The sequence below is a fragment of the Schistocerca americana genome, chromosome 5, assembly GCF_021461395.2.
Source record: "Schistocerca americana isolate TAMUIC-IGC-003095 chromosome 5, iqSchAmer2.1, whole genome shotgun sequence".
Lineage (NCBI taxonomy): Eukaryota > Metazoa > Arthropoda > Insecta > Orthoptera > Acrididae > Schistocerca > Schistocerca americana.
In genome coordinates this window covers 203,497,315-203,520,150 of record NC_060123.1, presented here as the reverse complement: position 1 = coordinate 203,520,150, position 22,836 = coordinate 203,497,315, and the positions used below count along the sequence as shown (strand labels likewise).

Genomic DNA, 22,836 nt, shown 5'->3' with positions numbered 1-22,836 from the left:
AACATGTAGTTAACTGTAACACCTAGTGTTCCCCACAATTTTTCTCAATTATTGAAAGAATATAGGAGTCCTTTGAAAATTTACCTAACTTTTAATATATTTAAAAAAGTCTCCAGCACATAGTAGGCACCATGAAGTCAGCGGAGCATCTGTTCATTGGGAAGATGTTGGTGATCTGCATTCCAACGACCACTTCCTGTTCTGCTGATTTGAATTTTTCTGACAGACAGAGCAATTTTTAAAAGATAGTTGCACAGGTAAGTGTTCTGAGGGAAAAACTGAGTCTGTGCTGGAGTTTCTGGATATTTTCATATTTTTTAAAATGATTCTCTCTCTCTCTCTCTCTCTCTCTCTTTATTATTTTAAATGTGAAACCAATGGTGCCCAAACACTAAACAAGGAAAGCCATGTCCCTCAAGATAGCATGTTTTTATAAGCATGATGTTTGCAGAAGCTATAGGTAACAATACATCCCCATGGCTATCAACTATTGTCCGTGATTGTTATCGATTTATCACCTTAATTACACAGTTATGGAGAGTTACTAAAAGTTATGAAAACAGATATTTTACAATTTGATGTTTTAAAAAAGGTACTGTTTACATTGTACTAATATTATGCTACTAAAATGTTGTATAGATTGCAATGATTCCGTTCCTAAGTATGTAGTAAACCTGTCTATGAATGATTTCATCACAGCTTACTAAGATAGGCTATACAGAATGATTAGGGAAATTGTTTTCTTCTGCATGTGTCAGCTTAAAGGATAGAAATAAAAAAAGCTTTCAAACCAAGTGCCATCACAAAATTCAAGGTGTTCGTCTCTAAGCTGTTGCAATTTTTCTAACCAGAGGATTCACAAGATGTGCAGTTCACGTATTTATCCATACTTAATACATACGCACCGTGCTGACGTTATTATGTTAATGGCTGTCTCCTTTAATTTTTTAAAATTGTGCTGGTAGTAAAGTATTATAGAAATTTTCAGTGGTTTTGTGATGTTCTGTGTTCAGTGGTTTTATTAGTCTTTTCATGATTCAAAACCACTGTTCCAGCGTAAGATTTGTGAATGGCTATGGTAAAAGCTGTGGGTATGTTCTATATAGCTTACGTACACCATGACTACTATTTTAGATTGCCATCTGTTGCCTCAGATATCTCTTCTTGATGAATTTTTGTCTTGCTACTTCATTCTTGTGGTTCAGATCCTCTATGCCACTGCCGTCCTTGAACATCCAACTTTTCTGGATGTCATTCCGTCTTGCAGGGAATCCTAAATGAAAAATCGCAGCTTCTATTCTGAGCTACAAAATGACTTCAAATGAACTCTTGTTTCAACTCTTCAATATTTTAAAGTTAATTACTTCTCATTAACATATATTACAGTAGCTCAAATAGGCTATATCAGTGGTAACCAACATCAATCTAATACATCTGACTTGAAGGTCATACTGACAATCAATGGTTCATTAAAAGGTAATTTATTTGTCTTGATGACAGTCGCATGGTTGGTAGGCTGCTTATTCTGGGCAGCTCATGGCACCTTCAACTGGAGTCATCACAGTGTAAACATGTGTGCCCAGCTGGTAGCTGGTGTGTGTTCATTGCCAATGTACCTCTGCCCCCCTGTAGCATATGTGCCAAAATAAAGTGGCGCTGACAGTCTCTAATTGCATCTTGCTTATTATTTATACCTATTTCCTCTATTACAGTCATCGTTTGCTGGGAAATCCTTGATAGTGGACTAGTAAACTTGATAAAACATCCTGATACACTACACTACATGTATAATGTTAGTAGTTAATGATTTTTCCGTTGTTTTGTCAAAAATTCAAGGAATTCGACTTTTCTTTGTTCCTTTGGCAACTGTTAAGTTTCTGTAAATACAAGCATTACACAAATGATAATGCAAAATAAAACAGTGGAAGTGATATTCAGAGTGAAAACAGACAAAAATTATAAAGTGGAAACTGCTGTAGTGATGTTCCAATTACTGGTAGTCATAGATTTACTTATCATGTTGATTGAGTAAGAAGGAAAGTTAAAAATGATCACAGTAATAAAAGTGTAGTCTGTACCTCTGGTGCCAGCACACCACAATGTTATTCATCCATTCTGAAATAACTATTCAAAGATTGTTTGCAAACAATGAGAACTTCTGGATTTGTTCAAAAATGGATGTTAATGTTATACCACTGAGGTTTTACTAAATCACCTTCTTGCCTCCTTAGGAGGCCCAGAGATGGTTTGGATTTTATAAAATTTAGGAAAGAAATCTTTCCAAATATGATTTGTAAATGAAAACAATAGGTGAACACCAAAATTTTAACGTCAGGTATATTGTTGAATCAAGACAGTGGGACTCTCCTTTGATTATTCTGTGGCTTTTGATTCACAGTGTGCACCAATGAGATATTTACAGTCTTGAAGCACTGAATCTGGAGGAATGATGAAGTTTCTTATCTGCTCCAGTTTCCTCAGCTTTCTTCATGCCTTTAATGAACATATCCAGCACATAAAATGGTCCAAATCATACAAAAACATAGAAAAGAGGTGGGATTCTGCTGGTTGCTTTTAATAATAAGGGAAACAAACAGGATGTCCTTTTAGTCAAGAGAGACCTTTCAGAGATATAGGTACATAATTGTCCTTTGTGGACTGTCATCTCATTGCTGAGCCAGAAGGCCATGCGTCAGTGGGATCAAGAGTGGCTGAATGAGAGAGACAAATGGCAGTGAGTAGGTAAATGTGTCTTGCCATGTCACTGTCTTCTGGTATGAAATTACACAGCTTTGTTTTCACGTAGATCAGTGACCTCTCACAATGGCTTTTTATTAAGATGGAAGCGTCCAACTGTTCATGATGGCTCTGATGTATTTATTTCAGTATGCCACATGTGAACAGAATGCATTTCATATGCTTTTTACATCTTTGCAACAGTGGGCAAAGATGCAGCGATGACAGATTCTGTGAACATCATAGGTTTAACAGCTCCACCACAAGTGGTGACAACTGTATCATATGACCACCATCCAAACAACTCTGCTGTGTGGGAATGATGATATAATTGTCTGCAGAAGAGGCAAAAGTTAGTTCCCTTCTGACAGTCAGATGATTGCCAGCTACACTAAGCTACTGTCTTCTCGCTGTCACTGCTCCTGGACTCTTGATTATGACCTTCCACCGCTTTGTTGTACCCTGACAAATTCATCATCTCAATCTGTTGCATTCTGTAGGGCACTGAATCTCTAGCAGTAACAGACTCGGATACATTTTGTCTGGATATTTGTATTGACATTGCCTAGGTCATAGGGAGCATTAATAAACCTTGCTTATATTGTTATCAAGTGTCACTGATTGCATCCTGTGATACATCAAGAAATTTTGGGATTTAAAGTGTCAGTTCCTTCTACTTTGTTTATTTTCTTGAGGACCTAAATTTTTGTGGATACAACAGTTTGGTAGTTCATGTTGTATTAATGCTCGATGGCCAGTAAATAATGTACCTGTACAAGTATTTGTGTATTGCTGTAGGTTGCAGCAAGTGGTGGCCAGATATTAGTCTCATGTGTGCAATGCATCTACAATATCAGTGCCCCCAAGTATTACTTGTGCAGAGTGGTGTCTAGATATAGCCAGTTCATAATGACAAGAAGTCAGTGATGGCGGCAGCATTTCTTAAGCTCACTGGACAGCAGAAAAAACAACTGGAACAGCAAGAAAAACAATATTAGCATGAAGTACACACGTGGGGGGGGGGGGGGGGGGGGGGCGGCGATCTTCTGTATCATAGGAATGATACTTCTAGTCTGCACAATTTGAGAAAGTAGTGCCAGCTATAAGCATCTTCAGCAAGGTGTTCCCCCTCTCTCTCTCTCTCTCTCTCTCTCTCTCTCTCTGAATTTAGATATCATAATTTGTTTCAGTTAAAGACATGTGTCGTGTAATACTGTGCTTTTTCCCTTCTCAAGTTAGATTTATCATTTTTAACAACTCTGTGTGTGTGTGTGTGTGTGTGTGTGTGTGTGTGTGTGTGTGTGTGTGTAGCAGAATTTAGAGTATCTTAATTTGTCTCAGTTAAAGATGTGTGTCTCATAATACTGTGGTTTTCTCTTTTTCAAGCTAGATTTATCATTTCATCGTTTTTAACATCTCCAGACATACTTTGCATTTCAATTTTTTCATGTACTAAACATAGGATACTTTAAATTAATTCACTTTTCTAAGGCTGGTTTTCTTTTCTAGGAATGGTCAGCTGAGGGTTATCAGTTATGGTTAGTGAAACAGCAACTCAATCATGATCCTGGAGGGCAAGATGCTGAAACAGACAGTGTCATCCAGTTGGATTTTGTGAAAAGTGCTCTTACTGTCAACCCATGTATGGTAATACCTCTAAATGAAATATATTTTGTTATTCACATACATTATGGAACTGCATTGAATTAATTTAAAACTAGACACATACTTATGTTGTAGGACAGTCCAGTCCTATGCATATGTTTGAAATGAAATATTATATACCTATAGTTAAAAATTGAAATAGTGAAAGCTTTCTTAATTTTTAAAATTGATGATTTCCATGCAGGCACATGGACTACTGGCAGAAGTTTATCCAACATGCTGGTAAAGGAATGCAGAACATTTTTTCGTGAAATGTTTAAACACACACATCATCTGTCCAAAATTAATGAAATTTTCAAGAATTTTTAACAACAGCCTTAATTATATTTAAAACAGACATGACCATTTAAAATAAACTTTTGATGCGGCAACCTTTGAAGCAATTTTTGAAACAGAGTCATGACCCATAGTCTTGGCAGCAGAATTAAATCTCCTTTTATTCCCTGTCTTCTTGTATCATACTGCCCATCCAGAGTGAGATTTTCACTCTGTCGGGAAGTGTGTGCTGATATGAAACTTCCTGATGGATTAAAACTGTTGCTAAGCCATGTCTCTTTAATGTCATTTCTTCCAGGAGTGCTAGTCCTGCAAGTTTCGCAGGAGAACACCTATGACGTTCAGAAGGTAGGAGATGAGGTACTGGCATAGAGCTGTGAGGAGGGTTGCTCAGTTGGTAGAGCACTTGCCCGTGAAAGGCAAAGGCCCAAGTTAGAGTCTTGGTCCAGCACACAGGAAGTTTCACACTGACCATTTCTTTATAGGCTTACTTTTCTTATCTGTTGGTGGGATATTCTCATGAAGTACCGTGCTGTGAGCTGTTCAAGTGTAGCCATTTTGGAAAGCTGTCCACATCAAGATGAGGCTGCAGTCTACCCAAGAGTTTCCAGCTGTGCTGTTAGATTAGATTAGATTCAGTTTTCATTCCTTAGACCCAAAAAATGAGAATTCTCATGGGTATGGAACATGCCAGAAAGTATAACATAAAAAACATAAAACATTTGAATATAATATTTACTACCCTGATCATTTGTCAGGAGAGTGTCAAAATAGGTGAATACAATACAGTAAACTGGAACAGCTAATATTTACAGAATCAAAATGTGTCAGAATGAAACACTGTTATGCGCTATTAATAAATTTATCATACACAAAATACCTAATCTTGACTGCTGTGACAAAGTCCTGTCAAAACTGAAATCTAATAGACTTAAGCTGGCCTAACGGTCTCTGTTAAGATATTCATCTATAGAGTAGAAGGAGTTGCCTATCAAAAAGTCTTTCAAACTCTGTTTAAACCATGCTTTTTAATGGCTTCTGGCAATTTATTGAAAATGTATGTTCCTGAATATTGGACCCTGTTTTGGACCAAGGTAAGTGATTGTAGATCTTTATGTAGATTGTTCTTATTCCTAGTATTGTTACTATGTGTTGAGCTATTGGTTGGAAATAGAGATATATTACTTGCAACAAATTTCGTTAAGGAATAAATATACTGAGAAGCCGTGGTTAGAATACAAAGTTCCTTGAACAGGTTTCCACATGGTGATCTGGAATTTACACCATAAATGCTTTTACGTACTAAAAATCTTTGCTCGGTTTGATGAGTTACCCCAGAATAAGATCCTGTATGACATAACAGACGAAAGTAAGCAAAGTATGCAAGATTTTTTTTATATTTATGCCTCCTACATCTGACATCATTCTCACCACTGCAAATACAGACTAGTTTAGGTGCTTAAGCAGTTTTGTGGATGCACTTACCAACTAAATTTATTATCGAGTTGTAGGCCCGGAAATTTAACAATGTCAACCTCTTTGATCTGCCTGTCTTCATTCATTATACTCATGCTTGAAGGAAATCTCTTACAGGTTCTGAACTGCATGTAGTGGGTCTTTTCAAAGTTTGATGACAGTGAATTAGCTTTAAACCATTTATTAATGTCAATGAAAATTTGAGTAGCAGTTATTTCTAAATCTGTACTTGGCTTGCTGCTTATTGCGATGTTTGTATCATCTGCAAAAAAAAAAAAAAAAATTAGCATCTGGGAACGTAACAGATGAGAGGTGATTAATGTACACAAGAAAAAGCAATGGGCCCAAGATGGAACCTAGAGGAACACCACATGTTATTAATTCCTAATCGGATGAAGACTCTCTGCTTACTGCACAGGTATTTCGCAGTGACACCCTTTCTTTCCTGTTAGTTAAATAAGCCTCAAACCATTTCACAGCACTGCCACTGTCACTGACACTGTACTGTTCTAATTTACTTAAGAGGATGGTGTGGTTCATGTCAAAGGCTTTTGACAGGTCACAGAAAATGCCAGTAGTCTCAAATTTATTGTCTAATGAATTAAGTACATTCACACTGTAAGTATACCAGAACCCTTAAGAAATCCAAACTGTGACTTGGACAATATATATTTGCAGTCAGATGCTTAAGGAGACACTTGAACACAACCCTTTCAAATATTTTTGAGAAACCTGCAAAAGTGAAATTGGTAGATAGTTTGATGGTATTTCTTTAAACCCCTTCTTGTAAAGAGGCTTAACTGAAGCATATTTTAGCCATTCTGGAAATGTTCCACTGATAAGAGGTTGATTACACAAATAACTTAAGATAGAACTGAACTCACATGAGCACTTTTTGATTAACTTCATTGATACATTATCATACCCACTAAATACTTAGATTTTAAGGATTTTGTATGATGGATGCTACTTCTTTGGGAGACATGAGTTACTTTTAAAGACTGGTCTCGGATACTCCATTGCACTGTTCACTGAACCTGATAACCCCAAGCTGTCAGTAGCAGAAATGAAGTACTTGTTCAAGAGGTTTGCAACACTTCATGCACTTGTTACCAAAATCTCATTTATTTTTAGGGCTATCTGTCCTCTTCCTTTTCAGCCCCACCTGTCTCTGTCTTCACAATATCCCATACTGTTTTTATTTTGTTGCACGATGTAATTATCTTTTTGTCATAACAAACCTGCTTCGATTTCTGGATTACTTGCTTCAGTATGTAACGCATTACAATGCTAACATCAGAGCTGTTTGTAGATAGTAGATACAGTCTCCTTTTTGTCTCACATTATATCTTTATTCCTCGTTTAATCCATGGTTCATTTTTTGACTTATGTTGGTTTGAGTTACCTTTAGGAGAAAACACTTTTGAAAAGTGGAGGTAACTTTATTAATGAATGCTTTGTATTTTCCATTTGAGTCAGAAATACTGTAAACATGTATCCAGTTCATGTCTTTGAGTGATTTCCTGAATATCTCAATTTTTGACTTATTCATTACCCTCCTGTACTCAGATTTAATAGATTTTTTTATCCTGACAAGTTTCAACGTTTATCACAAGATGCTGCATCAGATAGCCCATTTACTATTGGTTTTGTAATATGACTTTTTTCCCTAGATCTGTTTGCAAAGATATTATCAGTAGCAGTTTCAGTGCATTTAGGTACCCTAGTTGCAAAGTTCAGAGTAGGAGCTAAATTGAATGATAGTGTTACTGACTGCAGTAATTGTTCACTGACGGAGCTTTTCAAGAAATCCACATTAAAATCAGCAGCAACAACTATTTCCTTGTTTTTGCTGTGAGATGGGACAACATAGCTTCCAGATAGTCTAGTGCCTAGCATTGCTGCCTCTGGATCATGGGGTCCTGGGTTCAATTCCCAGCTGGGTCGGAGATTTTCTCTGCCCGGGGACTGGGTGTTTGTACTGTCATCATCTCATCGTCATTTGGGAAGTGCTGAGACTGGAAATGGGGAGATTTGGATCTTGTACAGGCACTGATAACCACAATGTGGAGTGCCACACAGAACATCATCATCATAACAACCATCATCATAATCATCATCATCATCATCATCATCATCATCATCATAAGTGAATGCAGTGCTAAAAGTCAATTGGTCCCAGTGCTTGCACCTTTATGATAGGCGTGTAGTACCTGTTCCACCAGTGTCGTCCACACGGTATCCCTCGAAGTGTTGACGGGTGCGTATCTCCCCAGAAACTGGTGTTTGGGCATCTGTTTGGCGGGAACCTTGGCCGATTCTCTGTGGTGTGAATGACCCTGCCTCACATAAGTTGCTATCCATGGAGATAAACTTCTTCCAGTTAGGATGACACCTGTTGGGAAAGCATCCTCTGTACATTTGTGCATGCAGCACAGGCTAATGTGTCAGTGCAGTATGTGTGGTTGTCATATAACACACATGCTGTGAGTTAATTTGTGTACAGGATGTCTGTCTGGTGGTCAAGGATGTACATCTACAACTACATCCACATCCATACTCTTCAAACCACCATGAAGAGGCAGAGGGTATCCCATTGTACCAGTTATTAGGGCTTCTTCCCATTCCGTTCACTTATGGAGTGCGGGGAGAGTACTGTAATTAATCTAATCTTGTCCTCACAGTCCCTATGTGAGCGATATGTAGGTGATTGTAGTACATACCTAGATTCATCATTTAAATCTAGTTTCTAAAACTTTGTTGGTAGACTTTCTCAGGATAGTTTATATCTATCTTCAAGAGTCTGCCAGTTCACTTTCTTTAGCATCTCTGTTAGACTTCCCCATGGGTCAAACAAATGTGTGATCATTCATTCTGCCCTTCTCTGTATACATTCAATATCCCCCATTAGTTCAGAATAAAACAGTCTTGGTTGCAAAATTATTTAATATCACTGATGCATTTCATGCTTTTGATGCATCATCGAATTGTGTAAAAGTATCTGGAAATGTAACCCGTCCCTCATAAAGCCATATTAATGGGAAGTGGACCCAACAGTAACTGAATACATAATCCATCCATCATACATATTCAGTTACTGTTGCAACCATCTTCCATTTTATATGGGTTTACTATGAATAGGTTGCACATCCATAGAATCTGATGATGCCCCAGAAGGATGAAATGCATAATTGATGTTAAATAATTTTGCAGCCATGACTGTTTTTATTCTGAAATAAATCGCAACTGGGCGCTGTAGCACTCTGTCAGAATGGAACGGAATATTTTTTCTCCCTTAGTCCTATTTTTTACGGGTCCCACATACCAATATTCTAGAATGGGTCGCACAAGTGATTTGTAAGCAATACCCTTTGTAGACTGATTGCACTTCCTCAGTAAACTGAAGTCTACCACCTGCTTTACCCACAACTAAGCCCATGTGATCATTCCATTTCATAGTCATACAAAGTGTTACGCTCAGGTATTTTTGTGAGATGTTAGATTCCATCTCTGACTCATTGATATTTTAGTCATAGGATATTTCATTTTGTTTTGTTAACTGCATAATTCTGCTTTTCTCAAAATTTAAAACAAGCAAGGGTGTATGCTGTTTATCACCCACTGCTTGTTACAGTATACAACAGACACCTAGGATCTTAGAGAGAGTGTGGCAGAACTGCATACACCCTTGCAATGCACGCATTGAGCCTGGCGGTCATAGCTTTGAACAATTACTATGAACTACATTGTTGTTATGCAATGTATGCTGTATATGTCCATAACACATTAAATATGCATTTCTGACCCTTGGTTCCCTTCTCGGTTGTGGATTCACTATCACTTGTTTCTATTCGACCCAAAAGGTTTGAGACACGTTGTATAACATGTATCTCTAGTGTTTTGCTGAGGCAAATAACCCTGGAAGACTGTTGCTCTTTGAAAGTAGGTAAATATTTGTTTTTCCCAGTCAGTTACTTGATTGTACAGACTTTTTTTCATGTTATTTGCAGTGGTTGAATACATATCCTTGCCAGTGTTAATATTTCTTTGCCTGGTAACCCAAATTTCTGTATCTTTATTTATTTATTGGTACAGTAAATCTTATATACATACAGTGTATTACTGGTGTTTGACGTATTTTACAATGCAGTAGTATTAGGCAACTATTCTACTTTGTTACTCCTATAATCTGACAAACTGTAAAAACAGTCATTTAATAAAAATATTTTGGCAGCTTTTTTTAAATGCATTTATGTGTTTGGTTGTCTTAATTTCTGGCAGCTTATTGTAGATTTTTACACCAGAGTGATAAGCACCCTTTCGAGGGAGATGTGTGCTGAAATAATTTACATGGATATTTCCCCTTATCCAAGTATGGTGCTCATATACAGCACTGGTTTTGATAAACAGATTCTTCTTCTTCACCGTACTTCTTTTTACAAAGAGCACAATTTCTGGCATATAAATGCAGGGAAGAGGGAGAATATTTAAATATTTTTAAAAAAGGTTTACATGAACTTCTACTGTTTGCTTTTTTTATTATTCATATTGTTGTCTTTTGCTTCGTGAATGATGTTATTGCAGGAGGAAAATTTCTGCAAAAGATAATGTCATATTTTAATAGCAAGTGTAACTGAGAAAAATACACAGTTTTTACAGTTTCAACCCGGATTACATATGTTAGTATAGAGAGCCGCAAGCTTAAGGCTGTCGTGTGTAGTTCCATTTCAGATTGTCTTGCAGGCAAAGACCTAGAAACTTGATCACTTTGACATCCTGAATTTCGTGGTTGTTCATTTGAATTGTTGGCTTCACAGTGTATTTATGTTGCTGAGGCTGAAAGTGAAGAATAACTGTTTTTTGTGGGTTTAAGACATGCCTTTACCTATAGAGCTATTGTGAAAATTCATTTGTGATGGCATCTGCAAATAGTACTGCTTGTGCTTTCTTTACACATGAGGGGATATCGTTAATACATGAAGGCAAATCATTAATGTATACTGCAAAAAGAAATGGTCCTAAGAAAGAGCCCTGTGGAACACCGTGAGTCAGTGAGGATAGAACTGAAAGGTAGTTCTTTGTAGTGTAAGCGTGTCTGTGTTTCACTTCTGTAACCTGAAATCGATTGCTTAAGTAGGATTTTAGCCACGCATTTGGCACCCATCACATACCGTAACAATCAAGTTTTTTAAGAGAATTGAATGATCTGTAGCATGAAAAGACTTGGTTAAATTTAAGAAAATACCTGAAATTTTGGAGTGATTGTTTGTTGCACTTAAGATATAGTTGATAAGATGAAAGGTAGCAGTCTCAGTGGAATGCTATGCTCTGGAACCATGCCGGCATACCAATAGTACATTATTCTGACTGAAAAAAATTTGTTAGCCGAGCTGAGCAGAGCTGTTCTGTGATATTTGAAAATCCAGATAGTAGCAACACTACAGTTCTACAATTTGACATTTTCTGGGAGTTACCTTTCTTATAAAGAGGCATGACTTCAGCAGTTTGTGGCAGATCTGGGAAAATGCCCTGCAATAATGAACAATTGCAAATGTCTAATGCTGTGAGAAAAAGCTTGTTGACAATTTTATTAGATGATCAGGGATCTCAACATCTGCTGAATTTTTTTTAATGAGCTTATGATTTTTCATAGCTTATCTTGACTACCAGGACTGAGGAACAAGCTTTTTTTTATTTTTTTTTATACACTCCTGGAAATTGAAATAAGAACACCGTGAATTCATTGTCCCAGGAAGGGGAAACTTTATTGACACATTCCTGGGGTCAGATACATCACATGATCACACTGACAGAACCACAGGCACATAGACACAGGCAACAGAGCATGCACAATGTCGGCACTAGTACAGTGTATATCCACCATTCGCAGCAATGCAGGCTGTTATTCTCCCATGGAGACGATCGTAGAGATGCTGGATGTTGTCCTGTGGAACAGCTTGCCATGCCATTTCCACCTGGCGCCTCAGTTGGACCAGCGTTCGTGCTGGACGTGCAGACCGCGTGAGACGACGCTTCATCCAGTCCCAAACATGCTCAATGGGGGACAGATCCGGAGATCTTGCTGGCCAGGGTAGTTGACTTACACCTTCTAGAGCACGTTGGGTGGCACGGGATACATGCGGACGTGCATTGTCCTGTTGGAACAGCAAGTTCCCTTGCCGGTCTAGGAATGGTAGAACGATGGGTTCGATGACGGTTTGGATGTACCGTTCACTATTCAGCGTCCCCTCGACGATCACCAGTGGTGTACGGCCAGTGTAGGAGATCGCTCCCCACACCATGATGCCGGGTGTTGGCCCTGTGTGCCTCGGTCGTATGCAGTCCTGATTGTGGCGCTCACCTGCACGGCGCCAAACACGCATACGACCATCATTGGCACCAAGGCAGAAGCGACTCTCATCGCTGAAGACGACACGTCTCCATTCGTCCCTCCATTCACGCCTGTCGCGACACCACTGGAGGCAGGCTGCACGATGTTGGGGCTTGAGCGGAAGACGGCCTAACGGTGTGCGGGACCGTAGCCCAGCTTCATGGAGACGGTTGCGAATGGTCCTCGCCGATACCCCAGGAGCAACAGTGTCCCTAATTTGCTGGGAAGTGGCGGTGCGGTCCCCTACGGCACTGCGTAGGATCCTACGGTCTTGGCGTGCATTCGTGCGTCGCTGCGGTCCGGTCCCAGGTCGACGGGCACGTGCACCTTCCGCCGACCACTGGCGACAACATCGATGTACTGTGGAGACCTCACGCCCCACGTGTTGAGCAATTCGGCGGTACGTCCACCCGGCCTCCCGCATGCCCACTATACGCCCTCGCTCAAAGTCCGTCAACTGCACATACGGTTCACGTCCACGCTGTCGCGGCATGCTACCAGTGTTAAAGACTGCGATAGAGCTCCGTATGCCACGGCAAACTGGCTGACACTGACGGCGGCGGTGCACAAATGCTGCGCAGCTAGCGCCATTCGACGGCCTACACCGCGGTTCCTGGTGTGTCCGCTGTGCCGTGCGTGTGATCATTGCTTGTACAGCCCTCTCGCAGTGTGCGGAGCAAGTATGGTGGGTCTGACACACCGGTGTCAATGTGTTCTTTTTTCCATTTCCAGGAGTGTATATTGAGATTTGCAAATTTGTGGGTGTCCTTCATAATTAATTTACCAAATTTTCTGGCCACTAAATCACTCGCAGTTGTTGAAAGTTACAAATTGAACGGATATGCAATTAACTTTGGATCAGTAATAAGAAGGTCATTATGGGATAGAGCAATATTCTTATGAGTTTCCTTCTTCCCAGTAAGTTTCTGCACAGCTTTCCGTAATGACTTAGTCCTGTTTGATGATTCTCTGATATATCAGTCATTTTCTCTTAATTTAGCTTCTGTTATCACCTGATTCAGAACTAATTTATATTTTTTGGAATAGCTTAGAAATTCTGATGACTGTTCTTTTTTGAACACTGCTATTGCTCGTTTTTGAAAGTTTAAATAAAGCATTCTTCCTGTTGCATAAGACGCTAATTTCTACAGTAACTCAGTTTTTTTGGTTTATGTTTGTGTTTTTGGACTTTATTTTTAGGGAAGGCTTTTTGAAAATATTCACTGAATTTTAGTATGCTATAGTAGAACTTGTAATTTGTATTAGATGTATTAAGAGCATTATTCCACGATTAGTTAGGTTGCAACTGCAGAAAATATTCTATATTTTGCTTGCTGGAGATTCTCTTGTATACAAGAGATTCCTACACAGATGGAGGGCAGCTGTGGGGCACAGTAAGTAGCTGTGCCTGATCATCACTATATCCCTTGCTGAATGTCTGATCTGAGTACCTACCTGCATTTACACCTGCTTGGTCAGACAGACTGTCACTAGTTTTTGTAATACAGATTGGGGAGTGGATTGTTACACAGAGGTTGTGACTTTTGATAACATTAAGCAAGTTCTCTCTTTCTGTACTACTACTACTACTACTACTACTACTACTACTACTTACAAAATAGATATTAAATCACCACATTGTACTAGAGTTCATTCATAACTTTTGAGTTTATGTACAGCAAGCTCAAGGTATTTAAAAACTCATATATATATTGTTGTCTGGTGATCAATAAATTATTACTTTCGCTGTGGTTAATTCTTTGGCTGTAACCTCAAACACTTTCTCTTTTGAAATTTTACAAACAGAGTCTAGTATGTTTTGTTTGACATACATACAACTTCCTGCATGTTTTGGTGTAGTTGTGCAGAAGGAGTTTGTAAGTTTAAAGTTCTCAATTTTGAAGTTTTGTAAATAGCCATTGCACACCCAGTATTCACACATACATAAAACTGAAACATCTCTCCAGTCATCAGTAAGGAGGATGCTGAGATTATCAAGTTTGTTTGGCAGCAATTGGACACAGTGATGAGCTAATTTTAGAATATAATTGTAATTCTGTTTTATTTAATTGCCTGTGGTTGAGGATGATGATAATTCAAAATTGACTGTTTTGTTTCCCAAACCTTGTACACAACATTTCAAAAATGGAGGATTGTTCTTATGTGCATTTCAACCTGTGTGAGGCAGAGGCCTATATGAATCGCATACAGTATCATTGAGTGGTGTAACATTCCTAATATCTATTTCAGGATTCTGTGCATACTGCAAAATGTTTTAATTGGCTTGTAGTTATCAAACTGGGTGTTTCCTAGTATAAACTAACCTCATTCAAATTAGTTCTACTAGAAATTAAAATCACAGTGTCTACGCCATCAGCAGCTCACAGACTTGCAGCAGAAATGCATATGCTCAAGCAATCCATGCACAGTGACATCTGGTTTTAAATAGAGAGTGATCACTGTACTGTCACCAGTATACACCTAGAGATGACCAGAAGACTGTGCTGAAATATTGTGGCAGCATGTTGCTGAGATCTAGCAGTTCACCTTAAATTTTATTGAACAATTCAGATTAGGTTTGTTTGTTTGGAAGACATCTCAGAGCCATATGATCAGAGTATCCAAATTACTGATGTCACATTTTGGCACCCAGTGTGGAGTGAGATATAACATTTTAACACTCAGCATAGGATCAGGCATAACATTTTGGTACCCTATTCAAGTCAAGACATAACATCCTCTTAAAGATTTTTACGTACACTTTGCAAATTGTTTTCTTTCCATATGAAGAAAAAGTTGTAGTTCCTGATTTTTTGTATCTACACTGCCCATAAAAAAAATTATGTCCCTTAATGTACTGAGGCTTTCCGTAACTCACTGCTCCTTTTGACTTCGGTAGCAACTGCATTATTACGAAAAAAGGCCTCCTCTTTCTTGCCCATCCATTTCAACACTATTATGCAGAAGACAATGGAAACAACTGCATTAAAGACACACAACGTGTATCCACAGGACATGTGGTTTGTAATTGAAAAAGTGTCATGATGACCTTTCCATTGGAAAAAGATTCCAGAATAGTCCCCCATTCGGCTATGAGTTGCGGTGTGGAATGTCAGAAGCTTGAATGCAGTAGGGAAGCTAGAAAATCTGAAAACGGAAATGCAAAAGCTCACTCTAGATATAGTAGGGGTCAGTGAAGTGAAATAGAAAGAATACAAGGATTCCTGGTCAGAGGAGTATAGGGTAATATCAACAGCAGCAGAAAATTATGTAACAGGAGTAGAATTTGTTGTGAATAGAAAGGTAGCTCAAAGAGTGTGTTACTGTGAACAATTCAGTGATAGGGTTGTTCTTATCAGAACTGACAGAAAACTAATACCGACAAAGATAGTTCAGGGATACATGCCAGTGTCGCAAGCTGAAGATGAAGATACAGAGAAAGTATATAAGGCTATTGAAAGGGTATTATAGTGCAGAAAGGGAGATGAAAACTTAATATTCATGGGGGATTGGAATGCAGCTGTAGGGGAAGGAGTAAAAGAGAAGGTTACAGAACAATATGGGCTTAGGACAAGGAGTGAAAGAGGAGAAAGACTAATTGAGTTCTGTAATAAATTTCAGCTAGTAACAGTGAATACTCTGTTCAGGAATCACACGAGGAGGAGGTATATTTGGAAAACACCAGATGAAACGGGAAGATTTTAGTTAGATTACATCATGGTCAGACAGAGATTTAGGAATTAGATACTGGATTGTAAGGCATACCCAAGAGCAGGTGCAAACTCAGATCACAATGTAGTAGTGGTTAAGAGCAGGCTGAACTTTAAAGATATTGGTTAGGAAGAATCAATACACAAAGAAATGGTATACGGAAGTACTAAGAATGACGAGATGCGGTTGAAGTTCTCTAAGACTATAGGTACAGGAATAGCTCAGTAGACAGTACAGTTGAACAAGAATGTACATGTCTAAAAAGGACAATCACAGAAGTTGGAAAGAAAAACATAGGTACAAAGAAGGTAGCTGTGAATAAACCCTGGGTAACAGAAGAAATACTTTAGTTGATCTGTGAAAGAAGGAAGTACAAAAAAGTTCAGGGAAATTTGGGAATACAGAAATAAAAGTTGCTGAGGAATGAAGTAAATAGGAAGTGCAGGCAAGCTAACACGAAATGGCTGCATGAAAAAGTGAAGAAATTATAAAAGAAATGATTGTCAGAAGAACTGACTCAATATATAGGAAAATCAAAACAACAGCCTGTGAAATCAAAAGCTAGGGAGGTAACATAAAGAGTGCAATAGGAATTCCACTGTTAAATGCAGAGGAGAGAGCAGATAGGTGAAAAGAGTACATTGAAGGCCTCTATGAGGGGCAAGATTTGTCTGAAGTGATAGAAGAAGAAACAGGAGTTGATTTAGAAGAGGTAGAGGATCCAGTATTAGAATCAGAATTTAAGAGAACTTTGGAGGACTTAGAATCAAATAAGGTGGAAGGGATGGATAACATTCCATCAGAAATTCTAAAATCAAAGGGGGAAATGGCAACAAAACAACTCTTCATGTTGGTGTGTAGAATGTACGAGTCTGGCGACATACCGTCAAACTTTTGGAAAAATAACATACACAAAATTCCGAAGACTGCAAGAGCTAACAAGTTCAAGAATTATCGCATAATCAACTTAATAGCTCATGCATCAAAGTTGCTGACAAGAATAATATACAGAAGAATGGAAAAGAAAATCGAGGATGTGCTAGATGACGATCAGTTCGGCTTTAGAAAAGGTAAAGCACCAGAGAGAGAATTTTGACATTGCGCTTGATAATGGAAGCAAGATTAAAGAAAAATCAGGACAGGTTCATAGGATTTGTCGACCCAGAAAAAGCATTTGAAAATATGAAATGGTGTAAGATTTTCTAAATTCTGAGAAAAATATGGGTACGCTATAGGGAGAGACAGGTAATATACAATATGTGCAAAAACAAAGAGGTAATAATAATAGTGGATGACCAAGAACAAAGCGCTTGGATTAAAAAGTTCGTATGACAGGGATGTAATCTTTTGCTCTTACTATTCAATCTGTATATGGAAGAAGCAATGATGGAAGTAAAAAGAAAGGTTCAGGAGTGGAATTAAAATTCAAGGTGAAAGGACATCTATGATACGATTCACTGGTGACATTGCTATTTTGTGTGAAAGTGAAGAAGAATTACATGATATGCTGAATGGAATGAACACTGTAATGAGTACAGAATACGAATTGAGAGTAAATCAAAGAAAGGTGAATGTAATGAGAAGTAGCAGAAATGAGAACAGCAAGAAACTTAACATCAGGATTGATAGTCACGAAATAAAGGAAGCTAAGGAATTCTACCATCTAGGCAGCAAAATAACCAGTAACAGATGGAGCAAGGAGGACAGCAAAACCAGACTTACTACGAGCATAAAGGGCATTTCTGGCCTAGAGAAGTCTACTAGTATCAAACGTGGGCCTTAATTCGAGGAAGAAATTTCTGAGTATGTACGTTTGGAGCACAGCATTGTATGGTAGTAAAACATGGACTGTGGGAAAACAGTAACAGGAGAGAATCGAAGCAGTTGAGATGTGTTGCTACAAATGAATATTGAAAATTAGGTGGCCTGATAATGTAAGGAATGAGGAGGTTCTGTGCAGAGTCAGAGAGGATAGGAATATGTGGAAAACACACAAGGAGAAGGGACAGGATGATACGACATCTATTAAGACATCAGGGTACATCCACAGTACTGGGGGGATCTGTAGAGGGCAAAAACTGTAGAGGAAGACAGAGACTGGAATAAATCTAGCAAATAATTGAGCAGTAGGTTGCAAGTGCTACTCTGAGATGAAGAGGTTAGCACAGGAGAGGAATTTGTGGCAGGCTGCATCAAACCAGTCAAAAGACTGGCCTCCCCCCTCCAAAAAAAGAAAGCTCATTTAAGTGATAAGCATAGATCTTTTTCAATTGATGCAGGCGAGTACAATGTTCATTTGTTATATATTTTTACGAGCTTCCAACAGGAACAACTTACTTACAGATACCTATGCAGTTACTAGATTATTTTTGTAATTTCTTGCATGTTCAAGTGCTTACTAGGCACAAGCTTTTATTTTAACAACAGCGTAGCATTCGGTACTGTTATCAACCATCGTATCATATAGGCTTTTGTGTGTTTTAGTTTATATAGCTCAGTGGCACTTAGACTGTTAGTGAGAGAGCGCTTCGTGTTCCTGCTGCTAATAAGCTGAGTATGCCATTAGTTTGTTAGATATTTTTATGAGTTTCAAACAGGAGTGACTGCAGTAATGGATAGGAACTGTGACTGCTGTGTACAGATGTGTGCTTAGTTGGTGACCCTTCACTCACAGCTCCAGGCTGCGTTGGCTTCCATCACACAGCTTGAGACTGCTGCCAAGGGGCATCACTGTGGGGAGTTGGACGCAGGGTTGCAAGGGACATCGAGCATGTCCCATGAGTCCCCCAATCGGTCCACTGCTGTGGCTGCCCTGGAACCTGACTGCACTGAGGTTGGCCCCTCACCCATGGTTGAGTGGCAGATCATTCCAAAGTCTGGCAGGCAGCAAAAAACTTTCCGAAGGGTCAATTGTAGGGCCTCCATAGTTCGTTTGACGAACAAGTTTCAGTTGTTATCTGTGGCTCAGGATGTTTCTGAGCTGGATGCAGTTGTCCACCCTGTTCCAGAGGAAGCTTCTCAGCTCGCAAGGTTTGGGCATTCACAAATGGTGGGTTTGCTGGGAATTGACAACTCCAACATTAGGTGCGTAATGGGGCCCCTTAGGAACATGGCTGCCAAGGAGGGGAAGGAAACCAGTGTGCACTCCGTGTGCATACTGGGGGCAGTCATTCCGGATGTGGAAAGGGTGATTCTGGATGCCATGAAGAGTACAGGGTGCAGCCAGCTGCAGGTGGTACCTCATGTCAGTACCAATGACGTGTGTCGCTTTGGATCAGAGGATATTCTCTCTGGTTTTGGGCAGCTAGCAGCAATGGTAAAGACTGCCAGTCTTGCTTGTGAGATTAAGACAGAGCTCACCATCTGCAGCATCATCATTAGAACTGACTGTGGTCCCTTGGTGCAGAGCTGAGTGGAGGATCTGAATCAGAGGCTCAGGCAGTTCTGTGCCCACGTAGGCTGCAGATTCCTTGACTTTCATCATCGGGTGGCGGGTTTCCGGGTTCCGCTTAATAGGTCAAGAGTCCACTGCACACAGGAAGTGGCTACACAGGTAGTGGGGACTGTGTGGAAGGGACTGGGCAGTTTTTTAGGTTAGAGGGTCCCAGGGAACCACAGTAATGGCGTTCGTCTAAAAGGGGACAGGTAAAACACAGTAAGTTACTATCGGTACTGTAAGTTACGATTGGTACTGTAGTTGTAAATTGTCATAGCTGTGTTGGGAAAGAACCAGAGCTCCAAGCCCTAATAGAAAGCACTAAAGCTCAAATAGTTATACGTACAGAGAGCTGGCTAAAGCCGGAAGTAAGTTCAGATGAAATTTTTTTAAACGATCTACCAGTCTTCAGAAAGCATAGATTAAATACGGTTGGTGGTGGAGTATTTATTGCTGTCAGAACTAGTTTGCCATGTAGTGAAATTGAAGTAGATATTTCCTGCGTAATAGCATGGGTAGAGGTTATACTTGACAATCGGACTGAACTATTAATTGGATCGCTTTATTGACTCCCCCAACTCAGAAGATATAGTTGCTGAGCAGTTCAAAGAAATCTTGAGTCTCAATTCAAATAGGTACCCCACTCATACAATTATAGTCGGTGATGACTTCAATCTACTCTTGATATGCTTGAAAAATTATGTGCTTAAAGCTGGCAGCAGGCATAAAACATCATCCGAAATTGTACTGAATGCTTTCTCAGAAAATTATTTTGAACATTTAGTTCATGAGCCCACTCGCAGCATAAATGGTTGTGAAAGCATACTTGACCTCTTAGCAATAAATAATCCTGGACAAATCGTGACGAATACGGGGATTAGCAACCACCAGGCAGTTGCTGACAGGCTGAATGCCATAACACCTACAACTGCCAAAAAGAGACGCAAAGTATATCTATTTAAAAAAGCTGATAAAAATGCTGTTTTAAGAGACAGTTTTCACTCCTTCCGATCTGATCATGAAAGTGTAGAAAAGTTATGGAATGATTTCAAAGAGATAGTATCAACATCAATTGAGAGATATATACCTCTTAAATTAATATGTGATGGTACTGATTCCCTATGGTACACAAAATGGCTGTTGCAGAAGCAGCAAAAAAGCATGCCAAATTTAAAAGAACGCAAAATTCCCAAGACTGCCTGATATATAGCACATACTTCAATGCGAAATGCTTTTAATAATTTCCATAACGAAACTCTGTCTTGAAATCTGGCAGAAAACCCAAAGAGATTCTGGTCATACATAAAGCACACCAGTGGCAAGACGAAATCAATACCTTCACTGTGCAGTAACAATGGTGAAGTCACTGATGACAGTGTCACTAAAGCAGAGTTATTAAACATGGTTTTCCAAAACTCCTTCAGCAAAGAAGATGAAGTAAATATTCCTGAATTCCAATCAAGAACAACTGCCAAGATGAGAAACATAGTAGATATCCTCGGTGTTGCAAAGCAGCTTAAATCACATAATAAAGGCAAGGCGTCTAGTCCAGATTGTATACCAGTCAGGTTCCTCTCAGAGTATGCTGATACAATAGCTCCATTCTTAGTAATTATATACAACCACTTGCTCACTGAAAGATCTGTACCTAAAGACTGAAAATTGCTCAATCCACACTAATACCCAAAAAGGGAAGTAGGAGTAATCCGTTGAATTACAGGCCCATATCATTAATGTCGTTTTGCAGTAGGGTTTTGGAACATATACTGTATTTGAACATTATGAAGTACCTCGAAGAAAACAATTTATTGACACGTAGTCAGCACGGATTCATAAAATATAGTTCTTGTGAAACGCAAATAGCTCATTATACTCATGAAGTAATGAGTGCTATCGTCAGGGGATGTCAAATTGATTCCGTTCCTCACGAGCATCTTCTAACCAAGCAGCATGCCTATGGAATATCGCCTCAGTTGTGCGACTGGATTCGTGATTTCCTGTCAGAAAGGTAACAGTTCATAGTAATAGATGGAAAGTTGTCAAGTAAAATAGAAGTAATATCCGGCATTCTCCAAGGAAGTGTTACAGGCCCTCTATTGTTCCTGATCTATATTAACAATATAGGAGACAATCTTAGTAGCCATCTTAGATTGTTTGCAGATGATGCTGTCATTTACCATCTTGTAAAGTTATCAGATGACCAAAACGAATTGCAAAATGATTTAGATAAGATATCTGTATGGTACAAAAAGTGGCAGTTGACCCTGAACAAAGAAAAGTGTGAAATTATTCACAAGTCCTAAAAGAAATCCACTAATTTTTGATTATGCGATAAGTCACACAAATCTGAAGGCTGTAAATTTGACTAAATACTTAGGGATTACAATTACAAATAACCTAAATTGGAACAATCTCATAGATAATGTTGTGGGCAGAGCAGACCAAAGGCTGTGATTCATTGGCAGAACACTTAGAAGGTGCAACAGGTCTACTAAAGAGACTGTTTACACCACACTTGTCTGCCCTATTCTGGAGTATTGCTGTGCGGTGTGGGATGTGCATCAGGTAGGACTGACAGATGACATTGAAAAAGTACAAAGAAGGGCGGCTCGTTTTGTATTATCGCAGAATAGGGGAGATAGTGACACAGACGTGATATGTGAATTGGAATGGCAATCATTAAAACAAAGGCGTTTTTCGTTGCGAAGGGATCTTCTCATGAAATTTCAATCACCAATTTTCTCCTTCGATTGCGAAAACATTCTGTTGGCACCCACCTACATAGGGAGTAGTGATCATCATGATAAAATAAGAGAAATCAGGGCTTGCACAGAAAAATTTAAGTGCTCGTTTTTTTCCCTCTCGCCATTCAAGAATGGAATGATAGAGAGACAGCTTGAAGTTGGTTCATTAAACCCTCTGCCAGGCAATAGTGAATAGCAGAGTAATCACGTGGATGTAGATGTAGATGTGTGTTACAAGGGAAGGGGTGTGTGATGAAAACTAGCGTGATAATACATTTTTTAAGAAATTTTGTATTTTGTTTTGAGGTAATGCTGCTACATTATGAATCTGCTGTGTGCATACTGAATTTGTATGTGTATTACAATGTGTAAATTCCCATGTGGTGCATACAAACGTGCAA

General features: G+C 39.0%; 1 protein-coding gene across 1 annotated transcript in view; it reads left to right on the top strand.

Annotated features, from left to right (window-relative positions):
• LOC124616792 (guanine nucleotide exchange factor subunit Rich) overlaps nt 1-22,836 on the top strand; it is a 292,166-nt gene that overhangs the window by 84,157 nt on the left and 185,173 nt on the right. Inside the window, exon 8 of the mRNA XM_047145207.1 lies at nt 4,246-4,383. Coding sequence (XP_047001163.1) covers nt 4,246-4,383 — 138 coding nt within the window. The remainder of the gene's footprint in view (nt 1-4,245; nt 4,384-22,836) is intronic.